General features: G+C 44.4%; 1 protein-coding gene across 3 annotated transcripts in view; it reads right to left on the bottom strand.

Annotated features, from left to right (window-relative positions):
* Window positions 1–575: 575 nt before the first annotated feature.
* Window positions 576–18,078, bottom strand: part of FBXO34 (F-box protein 34) — a 40,362-nt gene continuing 22,859 nt past the window's right edge. For 2 of the 3 annotated variants that reach the window (XM_010579810.1, XM_010579809.1), the window contains 3 exons: window positions 14,809–14,913; window positions 12,120–12,316; window positions 576–3,274 (listed from right to left, as the gene is read on the bottom strand). In XM_010579810.1, the coding sequence (XP_010578112.1) occupies window positions 1,084–3,274; window positions 12,120–12,196 (2,268 nt within the window). In that variant the 5' untranslated portion in view covers window positions 12,197–12,316; window positions 14,809–14,913 and the 3' untranslated portion in view covers window positions 576–1,083. The remainder of the gene's footprint in view (window positions 3,275–12,119; window positions 12,317–14,808; window positions 14,914–18,078) is intronic. The other variant, XM_010579811.1, reaches the window with a different exon arrangement.

Raw genomic sequence — 18,078 nt, 5'->3', positions numbered from 1 at the left:
CACTGCAAGGATTCCTCTTACAAGGGAAAAATTCCATATACAGCAGACGGCAAAGCTTCCAGCACATCACTGAGCCAAGGCAACTCCACTTTCACCCTGCTGGACCCACGCTCTGTCCTCCAGCATCTGGGGCACAGGTGAGGGGCGGACACAAGAGTTGAGAAGCAGGACTTAAACCAGAGAGTCCCCATTTTTGCAAATTTTACACACCTAGCACCAGCTTTCTGGACACCAGGAGCCTCTCTCGAGCCTCGGCTGCACACACAGCTGATGGGAGGGAAAAGAAAAGCTGGAATTTGTGAATGTTACAGCAGGGAGTTCTCCAAGTAATATAGAGGGGTTGGTTTGTTTCTTTTTTAGTAGGAGGACTAGTTTTCTACAGGAAGCACACTGCACATCTGAGCAACATCACAGTACCAAGTTTCTGCTACGTGTTTTACAGTGGTTTTAGTTTGGGGCAAAAGTCTTACAAGAGAAAGGCTGGTAAGGCAAATCTAGAATGCATGTTTTATTTAAGTAAAAAAAAAAAAAAAAAAAAAAAAACAAAAAAAAAACCAAACAGACAAGATGGGTAGGGTAGACAAGAACTTTTTTTATATTCTGACTATACAATAATATTCCTCTCTTTTTATCCACTGCCACACTACTATAATGGATCTGTTCTAGTCTAATTTTAAGGTTGTCCAGTTAAGTTGTCTGAAGATTCTTTAAACAAGTTGACCTTTACCTATTTAGAGTTTCTTCTCAGAAACATTCATATATTATACAGGATATACAGATTTTTGAAACAAGACACTTAAAAACACACACAACTATAGCCGCAACACTATCATAGCTGCATTGTAGTGATTACGTTGTTCAGCCAGCTGTAGACTCTGTATGTACAATTAGTTTTTATAGTGTTATTTACATAGATGGACTAAAAGCTATCTTTAATCTAAAAGGTAAAGGCTCTTGTGTTTAAGTATGTGCAGTTTCATAGCCCTGTGAAAAAAAAACACGACAATTATATACACTGTAAACAGCACAAGGCATGAGAATCTCCTCCTACCCCAAACAATCTCGCAGGAAAGTGTATGTGCACTAATATTCTTCTTCCACTTCAGCTCCCGCTCCTCTGGTTTTCTTATGAATAGCACGGTTAAAGCTGTGGCAGGCAGGAACCCAATGATTGTCATGAAGACCTAACTTACAGCCCGGGATGCCCTTCTGAGACCGGTGACAGCACATCCAGTACCCAGGCCCGTACGGTAAAGCTTGACAGTATGGTTTGGGATGCCACCGGCACAGTGATACATCCCCTTTCACGTATTTCTTCTTGCACTGCTTGCAAGGGTCTTCTCTGTAGCGGGGATCGCGGACCCAGCGGGAGTCTGCTGGCCTGATGTTGTAATATTCAATGATGAATTTGAAGTAGTAGCAAGTGCATTTTAGGGCAACCAGACTCCTAGTAGGAAGCAATCCAAAGATCTTCACTATGATGTGGTGAGGCAAGAAGGCCATATACTGCTGAGGCTCCAAAAGCTGCTGAATTTTAAACCTGGTCTCCAAAAAGTCATGCGAAACCTGCCTTTTTAAGCAGGAAGCATCAAGTACTTGCAAAGCCCCTTCTGTCGGAGGAACAGAAAGGGCAGATGGCTCTGTAGGGACACTGTTTCTGACGCATGATCTGTCAGATACCAAAGCATCCTCATCCTCATTTTGGGCTACTTCTCCTGGCTTTTCTTGGGTACTTTCCCGTAGCGGCTGTTGCTCCTGAGCAGCAGGCTGGTCAGCCTGGAGGAAAAACAGCCTCCCTGGGAGTGGATCTTCACTACCACTGGCGTTAGAGACCTTCTCTTTCCTGCATCCTTTCTCAGTCTTGGTGACCGATATACTGATGCATAAGGGCTCCTTCCTAGCAGGATGCAGACTCTGCTTTGGCAAAATTACAGGCTCTTTCGACGTACAATCAACAGTCGCATTCTTGCTCTGCAAGGAATCCGGTGGCAACCTGGCAGCAGCCGGACATGCAGATGGCAGAGGTCTGGGAGGCTCAATTCGCGTTTCAGTATCGCTCCTGCCAGCGGTTATCGCCAACACTGCATGAGCAAGTCCCGAGTTCACATTCCCCATCCGAGTATCCAGCCCAGAAGGAAAAGGCTGCCGAGCAGAGGCAGCACCATCCCACAACTCTGCGTCACCCAGAGGACCGCACTGTCCTCCGTAGCCGGCCTCTGCTACACCTGCCTCCTCCAAGCCATCCCCCGGAGCCAGGACCCCCGAGCAGACCTTCCCCACCTCTCCCTCGGGCTGGGTGCCGTTCGCCAGGAGCACCCTCCCGACATTTCTGCGGAAGCTGTTGTTCCGCGAGAGGCTCCCAGCCTCCCGCTCGCTCTGGCGTCTTAGGCACTCCGACTCCAGCTTGGCCACCATGTCCAGCACACGCACAGGCTCGCTCTGCTGCTGCTCGCTATTGCCGCAAGGTCCCCTCTCCGCAGGTACCTCGCACGCCCCGGCGGAGGAGAAAGGGTCTGAGCTGGGAAGCGCACCTTTAGGCTGAGCGTTCAGCCTCGTAGTAGAAGCATGCGTGCAGGTTTTCGCACAGTCTACCAGTAAAGCACTTGCTCGTTGCTCCAGAAAGGCTACCATCTCTATCACCGAGAGGGACCGGCCCGGGAACACACCATCACCGTTGTCATTCACGTAATGCACCGAACAGTGCTCGATGCCACAGGCAAAAGGCTCCGGCTGGGAGCACCTGACATTCGCCTCCCTCATTCTTTCCAGTTGAATTTTGGCTTTTTTAAGATCTACCGACTTTTTCCTGCGTTTAGCTGTTCTTCCGTCGATATCCCACGTGCTTTTAATTTTCATGGAGCCTAGCCGGTTGTTACTGCTGCATTGCTGGGCTGCAAAGAACGCAATCTTCTCCTTTGTATTGCCAGGTTTCACTACAGCCCAGACATCCAGAGGCCCTTCCCCTTCTTCTCCCTGGTGGATCGTCGCAGACAGGGCGTTCTTCTTTTCCCTTGCACTCGGACCATCCGCTGGACCTTTCCCATTCATATTGCACATAGTATTTGGATAAATAATCCCCAGAAGCTTTTGGGATGGAGTCACAAGGGAGGGTTTTGGGAAAACGCTCAGTTTGGTGCAGTTGTTCGTGTATTTTTCTTCTTGTGCTGATCTCTGATGGCTCATAGGTGGGCCTCTCAGGGAATCCTGGCTTATTTCTGGAGATCGCTCTTTTTTCTGTAACTTGAGATATGGCTTTAAGTGCATACCAGAAACCCTAGAAAAACAGAAAGGGAAGAAGTTATAGTTGCAAAATATGCCTGCCTGGAATTAGAGAAGGTGGCCTAGAGTAGGCACCAGCATGCCTCCTATTAGAATAGCAGCCCACACCTCAAAAGGAACCACACAAGAAAGGAAAAGCAGTAACCAGGCTACAACATCCACCCTTGGAGAACTTCTTGCAATAGGATTATAATCTTAAGGATAGCAGAGATCTTCCTGTTAGAGAAATCTGTTTCCAGGGAGATGCAAGGAGAAATCCTAACATTTAAGTTCTATCTGTTGTGCAAACATAGCTAGAGGTTCATTCTAGAGTTAGAGCCATCCTTCTGCCCATTCATCTCTTAATCCTGTTGTAAGGCACATGTGGGTCAAAGGGTTTGTCTTGATATTAGCTACCAGATGTATTTTTTATATATATATTTTCTTTTCAGCAGATAAAGTACAGTTAAAGCTGAAAAGGGAAATTAGCAAGTGTAACTACATTCTTCAGGGATCCCAGCAGATATCTAATCTCCTAATACCACCCAAAATGCAATCTATCCCTTGGTATATCAATAGTACCAAATTTAGTGTACCTTCCCATAAGGGTTTTTATGCTATACATCAGATGCCCCACCCAAAAGTGACAAAGCATCATATACAGCTGAATAGAACCGCTTTCAAGTATGTGTTTTTATGGTTAAGAATTTAAGAGCTGTGAAGGAGACACTTGGATGCTGCTGACATTACAGCAGCAGCACCACTCCTGCAACGATCCCAGGCACTCAACTCCTCTTTTCTGTTTCACCTTTGCAGTAATCTTCAATTCAAAGCTCAAAAACACAAAAGCCCAGGGCACTGCCACATAGGATGCAATTATCAGGAGACTTCAGGCTCTTCTCCCAGGAGTATCACATAAGCATATTACAGAACTAAGTATAGATTATGTTTCCATGGTAATCTTTGAATGGTTACACTAAAAGGCCTCCTTTTTGAAACGGGGATAATCCATGCTTGCTAGTTTAAGAACAGCAGGTTCAATGCCACATTTATCACGAGCCGATACGGACACATTCAGACACTGAACGTTTCCCTTGACAGCCACCACCAAAACAGTTGCTTTGGTATTGCATTTCTAGCCTAAAAACAGCTTTTAATTAAAAACCTCAAGCCGTAACATCTACAAAGGCAGATGGATTTATAGTTTTAACACCTGCGGTTCACACATGGCAGGTTTGTATCAGACGCAGCCAGGCTCTGCCCTGCCACGCTGCAGCGCGATCAGGACACACACACCTACCTCAAGACATCCCTGTGGATGCTACGCAGGGTACCCGTGGGGTAAGCACACGAGGAGGAAGGAACCCAGCTCACCCACCCCTCAAGCAGACCCGCCAGAGCACGCAGGATGGCTGTAAGAGGCAAGTCGTAACAGCAGATGCTGACCAAGAACGCACACGGACGTGCCGTACGAGCAATCTGGAGCGCAGCTTGGGGACCTTCCAGGCAGCCCTGCCCCACGGATTAGCCAGGGCTATGGACTCTCCAGAGTTACCGATGGCAGAAGGGAGAGCTGAGCCAGACAGCAGCGGAGCCAGCCAAGAGAAGGCTTTCAAAGCAAGGCGCTCCACTTCCAGCTGCTAACACAACACACCTGAGAGCACCAAGGCAGCAACTCGGCCAGGCACCACCTGCACCTCTCTAAGCAGAGGAAACCTCCTGCACTAGAAGGAGCCATGCTGCTTAACCATTGCTTTCCCCTGAGGTTTTGGTTCTTCCTTCTGGCCCTAGTGATAAATAGCGAGGGGACAGATGACAAGTGCGGGCAGAGAGGTTTTGGGGAGGTACATCAAGAGGAAGGGCTTAGTTCACCTTTCTATGAGTGTGCACAAAACCTAGGAGAACCCTTTGGTCCTGTGCAGTGCTTTGAAGGCCAGGAGGCAGACATGGGAAAGGACGCTGTTATGTTCTCTCCCCTCCCGATTTTACAGAAAGATCATCACCTCACTCTAGCAACCAGACAGTGCCAAACCCATCTGCAGTTCACCTACAGACTGGCGGGGTAAGAGAGCTCCCGTTACTGCAGATACACCTACCTAGTCCCTGGGTTAATTCTCTCCCCATGCCTTCTGCGTGCTAATTCCAGCTCTTGTTGGAGTTGGGTCACCTCCCAGTTTAGTCTCCTCTGCAAAATGCAAACGAGCTATTTTGTTTGCCTTCTCAGTTGGATGCTAAAAACTAAAATAATCTGATAAAAATAGAACTTCAGGGTGCTGAAATAGATGAATAGAAGAGAATGGGAAAGCAAGGCTGCTGTAGTTTACTTCAGCTTCATTTTCCACAGCGTCTGCCTTAGCTCGGTGGCACTTTATAGCTAAACAGGATCAGGCCACCATGTGCTCAGGCCAGTGCCCAGCGCAGAAGGGCAGCAGGTGAACCACTGCAGCAAGCTGCTGCAGAGAACAGTGCCTGCAGCCCTCCCTCCCCCATCCAGAAGGGCATTTTGGAGCTGTGCTTTTTCAGAGTAGAGAGAGAGAGAGAGAAGCTCCGATGGCTGGCCGCCACCGTACCCTGGGGAGAAGAGGTGAATACAATTAAATACACGACTTTGCACGTTGAAATCTCATGAGCTAGGAGCAGATCAAATTTCATTCATGAGTTTTCATGCCAGGGTGTCTGAAAGATGAGCTGAATGTGTTTTTAAAAGGCCTTCTTCAAGCAGTTTTCAGGAATCCAGCGAGACAATTGGTTCAACACCCTTCATTAAGTGAAGCTGCAAACGAAGGTGAGACGAGGTATTATACGAATGAAAACAGGACCAAACTGGTTACCCCAACATGCTTAGAGGACATGTTTAGCCAGCAAAGTTCGTTCAGCTGCTCCCAGCTATTTCTGGTCTATGGAGAAAGACAAAGGGTAGAGTTATGCCTCACCTATTACAGATTTCTCGTTTAAGGTTATATTTCCTCCTATGTTTCAGTTAGCCTCTGGCTCAGCCAACAATACCATTTAAGGTTGAAAAGTTATAATTTACATAACAAAATTATGCCTTAGTCAGAAGTTTTACTGCCAGAATAATTGCCTCATTTGAATTCAGCATTCAGTTCATTGCACTGTTTTAATGGATCCAGATTTAAAGAAAACCTTCATTTAATAACTTCAGACAGCTATAAAGAATACTGCTAACTTCATCTGACCAGCTTAATCGCAGTGTCATCTGCTTCCCAGTTTTTGGGCAGCGGGGAAGAGAACTTCCATTTTGAAAGGGATGTTAGTAATGGACCTTACCTGAAAGTGTCACTTGGAAAAAACAAGCCCCCACCCCACACACACTTTGCTGTGAACATTAAGAAGAACAAACTTTTAGGCAAACATAGCTTCTTCCCTGCACATCAGCAGCACATTTCATTTCTAGCTCCTAGAATTAGAACAAGGCTTCCCAGCAGAAATTGCTTTGAAGATGAACCAGAGCCCAGTCCCCACCCACAGACTACCTTATTTCTGCAACATTTCAACACTGGCAAGCTGAGAATTGTGGCAGCTGCAGGTAAGTTTTTAAATATTTAAAAACGCCAAAAATAGTTGTTAAAAGGTGAAGTCACTGACAATTCCCTATGATACTTAATTCCAGAATAATTCTGTTTGCTTTCCTCCACCCTTTAAGATATCGAGTTTCTAATTTTATCTTTAGAGAAAACGACTCTTCAGAAGTTCATGGAGTAAGCATAAAAGGTTTTCAATCCCAAATGTGCGGTTTTGAATTGCTGATAAGAGATAATTCTGCCAGGAATGATCAGCATTGAAACAACTAGCAGTGCTGCCTTTATACTGCTATTCCATCCTTAAGCTGATCAAATAAAAAGGCCAGTTTTTCTATTTCTAATCAGCCATGTCTGAAAAACAGGATACTTAAACTTCTGGAATGACACTGCTGTTTTTACAAGTAGTAACTACAGCTTGTTTCCACTACAGTTTTATCAAGTTACTTACTACACAGGATTGATATAGAAATATATGCCTTTCTACACACGCAGACACACACGTACCCCTCCTCTCCCTACTGAAGGGAAGGCCCATGAGCTACTGTGCCAAGCCAGCCAGAATCTTTCTGCATCCTTTTGTATTTATATATCTTCTAAATCATAGCAGCCTAAAAAAAATAACAGAGTCGCTTTAGTGGAAGCTCCAAAACTGGAGGAAAAACTGGTAGGAAAGGCTAAATTTTCACAACTACCTTCTAAGGTCCACAGAGAACCTAGATGCCCCTCACTGCACCTGGGTCAGGGACTCTGACGATGCCCTGTGAAGCCAAAAGATTTCCTCTGGCCAGCAAGAAAAACAACAAAAAAAAAGTGTAATCTGCTCAAACAGCATATTCACACTGCAAGTTTTCTGCACAAAGCACGGAAGGTTTTATTAAGGCGAAAATTTCAATCAAAACTCCCAAGTTTCCTGTGGATTTCTTTTTGTAAACACTAACTCCAGTCGACAAAAGTTCCTAGCGTTGCTGACTACACAGGCAGTGCCAACTACAACTCTGAAAAAACCCTCAGGACATACTAACACAAGGCAGAAGCCAAAAAAAAAAAACCCAAACCCCAACAACAATAAAAACCCACACCAAGCATAACCTCTGGCAAGGCATTTCTCTTCCCTGGCATCCCATTTCTCTGTCTATAGAGCTTAGTTCCTCTGTAAAGGACACTGACAATTATGAAGGACTGAGTACTGAATGCAAGTTAAACTGTGGTCAGCCACTTGTTATTTCTGGAAGGACTTGGTAGGTCCTTTGGGCTCAATCTCCAGTACCATTTCCATCCCCTTTGCACTGCCGGGGCAAGGCAAAGCAGACAGAGAACTGCTTCAAAGGCATTCCACGGATTCTGCCGGGGCGGGAAAGTCCCAACCGAGCAGCCGGGATGGAAGACTCTCTGCTACTCACTGGAGCTTGTTCTGGCGTGTGGCAAGTGTCCAAGCTCAGAGAAAGGCGGGCTGGGAGGCACGATGCTCCAGACCAGGGGTGGGTTCGATTTCAGCAGCTGTGGAGGCATCCGATTTCTAGAAAACCCACTCCCTTGCAGCAGTAACTTCAAATTAAATCAAGACCCACCTTCTAACGCCTGTGAAACCGCCTCTTGCATCAACTGGAGAGCAAGTTGAGGATTATCACAGGCTTTGAAAGTAAACAGAAGGTATCTGACTGCTGAAGCAGCACTCTCCACTTGAGCGGCCAGCCTGGGTGAAGCGGGAGCAAGCCAAATGTGAGGCAGAGCTGGCCCAAAAAAGCTGAGGAGCTACATGCAAAGTAGGCACCTAACTTAACATTGGATCCCCCACTGCTTGTTCACCCATGTCAGGTGGTCAAATAACCTGACTTTGGGGGAGACGACACCCAAATATAGCTGTACACAGGAGCAGCTATAAAATCCATCATGCGTAAAATGCACCATCTTCAACAAGCAGAGGTTTCAGGTGACAGATTGCACATCCAAGCCCAACACACAGACTACTCCAGTTTGAGGCCTCCCATCCTTTAATAAGTTTTGAACACATTTTGAAGTAAATGCACACACATATACACCCTTCACCATGAAGCACAGCAGCCTCAGCTACTTTCTAAATTTTACACAGGAAGATGTGCCATTGCTTTGCCAGTCTTTTGTATAAAAGCACCTACCGTGAAGTGAGTGACGTAGAAGCAATTCTTTGTTGAGCCTGAGGAAGCTCAAACCCATGCTACCTGCTTCCCAACCATACTACAGACGACACAGAGATGATGTAAAGCAGATAGGAACAAAATAAACTTAAAGATTTTGTATTCAAGGTTATAAGCTGCTCCAGAAACCTGTAGCTCAAAGATGATGGGATAGCACACATGCCTGTGGTGGAAGAGGCCAAGATGAGAAGAAATCACAAAAGGACAGTAAGAAAAAAAAAAAAATGGTGGTTTTATAGGTCTTCTGCTGAAAGCTGCCCAGAGCAGCACAGGTAAGTGACAGATAAAACATTTCTGGAAGGAAATATATCTTGATTTAACATTTGTTTTCTAATCTATTAACTGCAAGAGGACCGAGACCTTTCTTAACATCATGGCGCAACAAATTTCTTCAAACAGTTAACGAACCAACAAAAAAGTGATGCTATTTAGTCTTCATTTTTGTGCATACATAATAAGAACACATGAAAGGTTGTAGAAATTAACCTTGGACCACACTATCATTAGAGTTCAAAAGAAAGAATAAGCAAAAGTACATCTGAAGGCAAGTCATCAGGTTGTTCTTTTGAAACTCTAGGCCAAAAGGAACTGCTTCATGAAGTCAGCTGCACTGCGGTGCAGAGGATTTCGCTGCAGACAGCACAACCCAGCAGGCATTCTCCAGGAGTCAAAAGGTGTTTTCATTACCAAGAACACATCCCAAACAAGAACAGAAGAAACTCCAACTGAACACATTCCTTCTTCGGGAAGGATACAAGTAGCAGACACAGGTTTCAAGTCACCAGGTCACATCACTTGGAAACTTCTATCTTAGAGATCAAAAAGTCTAGGAATAAACATGAGAACCTGGTGCAGTGTTAAGCCACTGCAAAGATACTTAAAGAAATAGTAAAAGGTTCTTCAGTTTGTTCAAAGGACAGGGAGAGAAACAGGGCTGCAAGCAAGGTCAAGGCAGAGATTAAGAGTACTCTAGGTACAACACAAAATACTAAATTTGCCCTTGCATCATTTTTAAACAGGGGTGATAAGGGTGATCACGAGGGCAAAAGCCCAGGGGTTAATTTGAACAAGAACATTGGCAGGGGGAAGATTAAAAAGCTTCATGAAAATTGCAAGGAGTGGCTCATCTCAGTTTTAGAATCCAAAATAGACAGACTCGTGAACTGCAGGCCAAGAAGCAAGATTTATAAACCTCTTGAAAGGCAACAATATGAGTTAATAAAACATATGGTACATTGGAGGTGGCACTGCAGGGGAGAAAGAGCAGGGAGAGAAATTGCAGCCTCTCCAGGCCTGGTACTCTTGAGTTCAATATAAAGGTGTTTTGCAAGCAAGGATTAAGGCAACACAAAGTAAAAGGGGGAAGAGGGAATAGTTCGATATGTCAGACTAACCTGAAGGTTCTTAAAACAGTGATCTTTTTAGAGAAGTGTACTATCTCTTATTCACATGGACTTCAGAAGGCACACAAGATTTACCGGTTAAGACAGATTGGCAGAGGAATGGGAAAACAGACCAAGGAGCTGGCTTGCAGCAGACAGCCCCAGGTGGTGCTGGATAAGAAAATACCAGCCTGGAAACCAAAGACATGCCTCAAGAATCAGCCTTGGGAACGCACTGATTTTGTTAGGAATGACCTCAGCACAAGTACTACAGGTGCACCCACAGAAATGAAAGGTACTACCAATACAGCAGAGGCACAAAGCACCAAGTAACAGAAATGGAAGAGAGTTTTGAAATCCAGCTGGTGATGCACCAGAAAGCTAAACACCAAGAAGTTTTGGAGGTAACTAAGAAAGGTGCGTTGGCCACCATAGACATATCTATGAAACAGAGGCAAGTGGAGGTGATTATGTGATATATTCAAGGCAGCAGTTAAAAGCCCTCCCACCAGATCTGCTCTGGAGTACAGCATACACTTTTTGACATGACTCAGAGGAGATTCATCCACACAGAGAACAACGATGACAGCTGTTGTTCAAGAAGCTACTAGATAACACTTGGGTCATTCAGCACAGCAAAACCACAGGTGAAGGTATACCACCACATTTTACAGAATACAGCAGAAGAGGTAAACCACTAAAAAGAAGAAGCAGGCCTTACGCAAAAGAAAAAAAAAAGCAACAGAAGCTCAAATGAGTATATAAGCTGGCATGAATGTTCAGTCTGGGAATCAAATGAAGGCTCCTAATCGCACAGCTAGATCTGTCATCTTCAGTAATGGCTTAATCTACAGGAGGAGAGAAGAAAAGATGTAATTGTTTTTAAGGCTAGACTTCTAAATTTACAAAAGGGATTATGAGATACTGCTTGGGAGAGCAAGGAGCTGGGTGACCCAGGAAGTCTTTTGCAGCACTAAATTACCAAGAGACTAACATAGCAAGTATATGCTGTGTACACAACCACAAAGAACAAAGGCTGAAGTTTGCTTTAAACCCACATGGCTTTTGGAAACCAGAAAGCTGGCTCTCTTCCTCCAGACTGAGGAAGTTTAAGAGTCTTGGTTTCAGAAAAAGAAAAAAAATGATACATATATTTTCAAGTAGCTTGAACTCAAACTGGCATGTTCTTGCATTTGCATAAGGACAAGTTGTTCTGTATGGTGTTCCTATAACGAGACACAGTGAGAGGCGTTCACTTAATTGTCACATAAGCACAAGTGTTTGAAATCAATCGTGCATTTCTTCTTAATAAGAGACACAGGAGAGTGAGCAATACAAAATCTGAGCTTAAACTAATCTAATTACTTACTCCATAGTAAGACAAACCACAACGATTGCCAGTATTTCCACTTGCTTTAAGCTGACTGCATGTTTTAAAGGCTACTATGACAAGCCATTCTCCAATTAACTTCTACTTCAAAGCCATGTTCCCAAATTGATTTACAGCCGTTGCTAGAAAACCCAAAGATTTCTCCAAGTACAGTACCAGCTGTAGTGAATCTGCAGTTGTCATTATCAAATAAAAATGTCAAAGAACATTTCTGCCCTTAAGCCATTACAACATTTCACTTAAACACTACCCGAAAGTAAGAATTTGGACCAAACATTTGAGTGACATGCAAGACAATAGGTAAGTAAGGAGAAGGCTAACTAAATGGATGCTAAATACTTAACTATAGGCAGACCAGCCAGTCTGTTCATACCGTTTCACTTGATGGAAGGTGGAGGATGTGGAATTCAGCGGTTCCCTGTGGAGGCCAGCTCTGCAGGAACTCTTCATCGTAACTACCTCTCCAGCTAAGGCACGTCACAGCCAGTCCATCCTGGGTTACGCGCAAGGCTCCCCCATCAGCTTTCCTTGCTCCACAGAGAGCTTCACTGTGTCTCTGCCACCTAGAAACTGAACAAACAAGACGTATATAAGAAGATCACATTCCAGTACAGCAGCGATTGAAGCACAGATGATCAGGACAAGGATCCTTTCCCAAGAGAGAGAGAAAATACATACGCACACACATACATGCATACACATACATATAACATATATGTAAAAATATAAAAGAACTTAACATCGTCATGCCATTATTGCAGCTGGAGTTTCTGAACACCATTAAAATACAAATTAATGCCCCCCACAACAGCCTGTCTGCACGAGCAATGCTGCTTCACCTTATATACGACTGCAGCACCACCTTGGCACCTCCCATGGAACACGCTGTCTTCCGAGCTCCACGAAAACAGGACGCACAAGATCTTTCTGCTTGTTAACACCGCATCAAGCTTTGGAGGGAAATCGGTGCTAGCAGTTAAGATTTGACGCTGCCAGGAGTTACGTTAGCATTCTAATCAAAATAACGTGGCAGATTTCATAAAGGACAAAAAACATGCCACCATGCAGCCTCCAAGCCTTGTGAAAACTGCCCCGTCTTTGCATCACACACAGATAAGACAGCAGATTTCACCAAAACAAAACTGTTCTGCAGTATCTCTCGTTCGCACTAGGTTGCTGCCTTCTACGTCTTGTCCTTGGAGTAGACACCATTACCGGCGCTTTAACGTACTTTGACAGTGAAAGAACAACAACCTTCGAGCTGGAACATAAAAGGAAAAAGTGACACAGCAAAAGAGCCCTGGAAAAACTCAAATACTCAAGCCTGAGTTGCCAGCAGATTGTTTTAAAGATCATTTGCTTCCTCTCTAGAGGACCATGCACAATGATGCCGTAATAAAGGAATGCCATTTGAAAATGCTAACTATAGAGCTGTGTCCCCAGGGGATTTGTGATTTAGTGCAGCAGGTTGCTCTCTCCTTTTCAGCAGCTTTGCCCAGTGCTCCTACTGCTGCCCTATTCCTACAGTGGCATTTCCACAGTACAGCACTCGCTGGAGGTTTGTGCTTGCTGGCAGCAGAGCTCTCGCAGAGATGGAGCCTCTCACATCACCCCTTTCCCAACACCTACCAGAGAGAAAAAACTCCCACGCAGAAGAGCACCTACCTATGCATAGCTCAGTTAATCAGTGCTTGACCAATTTGGTTTACAACTCAACGCTGCCACTAAACACTCCTGGCCTGGAAAGCCTGCTCTAACTTGGCAGCCACACTCGCCAAGAAAGTGATGAAGGATGACTGTCCAGACAGGGAAAACGGAAACTGGTTTAGATCTATCTGATTTGATGTCTGCTATAGCAATTTCACGATTCCTCTAGTGATGGTGAATAAGAGGTTAATCATTTGCCTACATTTGAGTAAGCAGGAGCCTAAAATAATATATAAAATATTACATAAACACATTTCAGTCTCCATGAAGAAACCTCTGCTGAGCTCTACACAAGGCAAAGAAACATGTCAGATGGAGAAGCCGGAGGCATTGCACTGGCAGAGCAGGAGGATGAGAGTATGCCCTCTACTCCATAAATTGAGAAAGACAAGGAGTTAGGCTGCTGTGGTTAACAGCAGCATAAATTGAAGCTTGGTAGTTAAACACCATTTTCATTAGACTACCCAGAGCCTCTAACAAGGACTACCTGCAAGAGTGAAACCTAGGCACAAAAATCAGCCATTTCTAATGTTTTGTGGGCTGCAAAATATATATATACAAACAGTAATTCACAGAGAAAAAAGCATATGCCTAGTGCCTTATGAAAATCAAAAGTTAAACACAAAATCATTACTTTCCCATGAACCATCAGTAAGAGGCACTGAAATTCTGACTTTTTTCCAAGCTTTTGTCTGGCTTTCCTTCTGGCTTTACTGACACTAGCATTTCAGACTCAGCAGGAACTGTATCACAGAAACATGATTATATCCACACCTAAATAAATGCAACCATACCATTTCAAGAATGCCAGTCACTTTTTCAATAGCTAAAACTCTCTCCATGTATTCCTAGTCAGGAATACCAGATGTTTTGTCCCAGCCCTACTCCTTTGCAAATCAATTGAGAAGTAAACGATAAAAAGCCAGACAAAGAAATTGAAACCAAAAGGTATCTTGTTTGCAGTAAAAAGCTGGAGAAGCAAAACCATCAAGAGAACTGGTTCAGGTCAGGGGCAGTCATAACCCTGATCCAAGCACAGGCATTGTATGGTGGGATGTCATGCGTTTTAAGAAGGTACTAGCACCTACTAGAGGGAAGCAAAAGCTGACAAAATAGACACAGACAAGTTCAGATGGGCACTGCAGCAGAGATCCAAACACAACTCCATACAAAGCATGCTTTTTCCCCTCCTCTAGCTGCTGGGCTATAGAAAAGAGCTGAAATAGACTATTAATGCCAGCAAGCTACTGACAAATTCCTACTGTGTAAGTAGTAAAAAGCTGTGCTTGTGAATTAAAAAAAAAAAAAAAAAAGAAAAAAAACATCAGCATCCAAGCTAGCACAGAGATACTTACTGCCTTTTAACTACCACAGTGTGTTTCTTTACCAAGGCTGATCCTTATCAGTAGGTGCTTCAGCTGATTTGTTAGTTTTGCACACAGTTCGGTACAGCCCAAAAACTGAAATACAGATGCACAGAGAAACAAAACAGAAGAGGAAGTTAAAAACCTAGTCGTGTTGTTCTCCCTTTCTGAAACCACCCCCAAACATATGCCTTTATGCATAAGATGTGGGAAGGACTCAGATTTTGGCAGCAGTAAGCATCACGTCCTCCCAGCAACAGACAGCAATTCGCTGAATGGTCCCACAGAACTCCCCATCTTATCATCGGTTTTGAACACTGCTGCAGTTCAGGAAAACTAAAGTATTAACTCAACTAGCGTGGGTTCAACTGGGGGGGGTCAAGGTCTCTTCATCTGTGCAGCAATACACTAAAGCTTTTGATATCTTGATAGCTAAAGCTTTTACTGCAAGAGCAAGTGTATGTTAAACAGTAGCAACAGTAACTGATCAACAAATGAGTTCAAAGGATGGGCATATCCTTTCAGAATATTTGCTTTCTAGGAAGGAGGCCCTGGGCCCAGGACTCATTCTCAGCAACAATCACACTGTCAGTAAAAACAGACTTGACCACCCCACCTCCACGCAGGGCTAGCTTTAGGATGCTCTGCATCACCCTGGATCAGCTGGGCAAAGAGCATCAGCACACTCAGGACGCAGAAGAAAGCAATGACGAGTATTTCAGAGGGGAACTCAGAAGAGTTAACACCAAAAAAGTCATTATGAGGGACAGGTAATCCTAAAAAAAAAAAAAAAAAAGCCAGCACCGAGGCCTTATAGTAGAGATCTCCACGGGGGTTTTTGTTTTCTTGCAAGAACAGGGTTGCATATTCATTCCCCTACCACTCAGCTCAAGTTTAGGTTGTTCCATGATACTTGCCTCTAAAAGCAGATTTCACCAGACGTGCAATTCTGCCGTTTCCCAGCCTAGCCATCTCTCCAGCCCACCCTCCTTCCCTCCCCAAACAGAAAGCTTTCCCTAGTCCCAACGTTCACACTCCATGGTAACAACCAGCGATCCGCAGCAGCTCCCAGACTAGTTCAGACAGCAAGATGATACACCAGGTCCTCACAGTCAGCCTCTCAGACATCCATAGGAATGCAACCCTCTCCTTTTTAACTGTTCTTCGTGTAGGATCTACCTATTTTAAACACCTTAAAGAACTACCTTTTAACACTAAGTTCACTAGCTACATTTCACTTCTTTACTAGAACAGCCTCAGGCAAAATAAGACAAAACAAGCACGTTTTAACTAAAGCTATCTTGCAAAGAGTTTCAGAGTGACCTCACGTTTGTGTTTCCATCCATCCGCAGCTGGCAACAAACCCTTGCATGAAAGTAGGTATTTAGTAAAGACACCGTATCCAACTTATGAGCATTAAGAGATGCAAAGATTAACAACTACAATCAGATGAGATTCTCTTGAGTCCTGCTGAACTGCAGTTTGGCCTCTTCACCTGCAGCAGGAAGCTACAGAAGCCATCATAAACACCGTTTGCCTTGTGAAACCTTGTGTACTCAGCTTCCTCTCCGTTTGATAGTCAAAAGTTGTAACTTTACATAGATCTGATGTTATCTAACCTAGAAGCAATAAAGCTGCCACAGACGCTCCAGCTGCAATAAACGGGGAGAGCCTCCCCTGTCTACTTACACACCAAAACCTGCCGATACCACTTCTTCTAGGTACTGGCAATAGAGCTGGCCAAGCAACAGAACCTCCTTACCATTGCTCTTGGCTCATTTCCCCACCAAATTCACTGCACCCACTCTCAAAGCTCCACCAAGCTCCCATCCATACTACTTACCCCCAGACCTAGCAGGCACTAGCAAAACCCAGCAGGATGAGGTTCTCAGCAACTCAGACTGGACTCAGGTGTCTCAAATCCATGCCTTGAATCATGCCAGGAAAGGTGTCTGCCACAAAGCAGTTTTTTAGCTTCTTTCATGTCAGTGCAAAAGAACACTTTTGAATGCACAGTGTGCAAAATACAGCGTGTTTCTGAAGCAGGGAAATGAGCGTGTAGGGCTTCAAGACATTTGACTCTTCACTGCTGTCAAACAGGGCTACTTGCTGCACTGATAAGCATATGAAATGCTTATTCTAATGAAGCACTACAGGGAGAACCTGTCTTCCTTCCAAGATCATGTCAATAAAGAATGAAAGGCTTTAAATTTGTAGCTCTCATGCTTTCTTCTCCTCCAGGTGTGGCTAGCATCAGAAGGACTAAGTCAGCCCCTCTCTTCTCAAAAGGAAAATCTCAGAAGGGAAAAAGAAAATAAAATAAAGAACAGATAAGCTCTGCTGCACCTTGTTAACCCTGTATTTTAATGGGGCAGGGAGGTGGGGTGGAGAATCTATCACAAGCGTCTCCCTTGTTCAACTATTCCTGAAAGGTTTTAGCTGCATTGCACAATTTGGGTAAGGACATCATCCGTTGCTCAACTGGGAAGAAGTTAAGAACTGGCTCATTAGATTTGTTCTGCTTGATCCAAGAGGAGAACAAAACCAATAAATCCCTTACTTGCCAACGCTGCTGCAGCACTGGCAACAAACGCACCCAGATCACACATTACTCTGCTTTCTAGAAAGCTACCACCTACTTTGGCACTCCTTGTCACCACATAACCTATGGTGTGCCCTGAATGATAAACAGGGGGTAGCTAAACAGCCCTGAGCAGGGTTACAGCTGCTGCATCCTCAGGTTATGGGGTATGGGTAAAGATACTCACTGTAACACTGTGCATTTGAGGCCATGTGATCCATGAGCCACGTCTGAATTATTTAGCGTATAAAACTAGATTTGTTTTGCCATGCAGATCCTGAATTAATGAAAGCTCAGCTGAAAGGCTACTTTCTTGGGGCGAGGGGAAGGAGAAAGCTTCCAGAAGCCTTCCTATTATAGAAGCAATAGAGCTGGTTCCAAAAATAGTAAAGAAGCACTCCCAGAGCTCTGGAGATGTTGTGCCCTCATTTTGTAAAGCTGAGGTCTCACTGGATTGCTCCTGTACATGCAAAGAACGGTAGGAACGACTGCAAGATGCAGAATTGACATTAAAGGAGTTTTAGGACAAACACCAGAGACAGAAATCCAGACACCCTACATGAAAGAGATCAGCTTGAATGCCAACAGAGATCCAACCTGTCCCCCTTTAGAGAAAGCCAGTTAAAACCAGCAAGAAGAAGAATCCCATCTTTTTCAAGAATGCAACGTTAGTTTGCTAA

The sequence above is a fragment of the Haliaeetus leucocephalus genome, unplaced genomic scaffold (genome assembly GCF_000737465.1).
Source record: "Haliaeetus leucocephalus isolate CR32 unplaced genomic scaffold, Haliaeetus_leucocephalus-4.0 Scaffold678, whole genome shotgun sequence".
In the NCBI taxonomy this organism is placed as follows: Eukaryota; Metazoa; Chordata; class Aves; order Accipitriformes; family Accipitridae; genus Haliaeetus; species Haliaeetus leucocephalus.
Note: the sequence above shows the minus strand (reverse complement) of the source record. Positions and strands in the feature narration are given on the sequence as shown.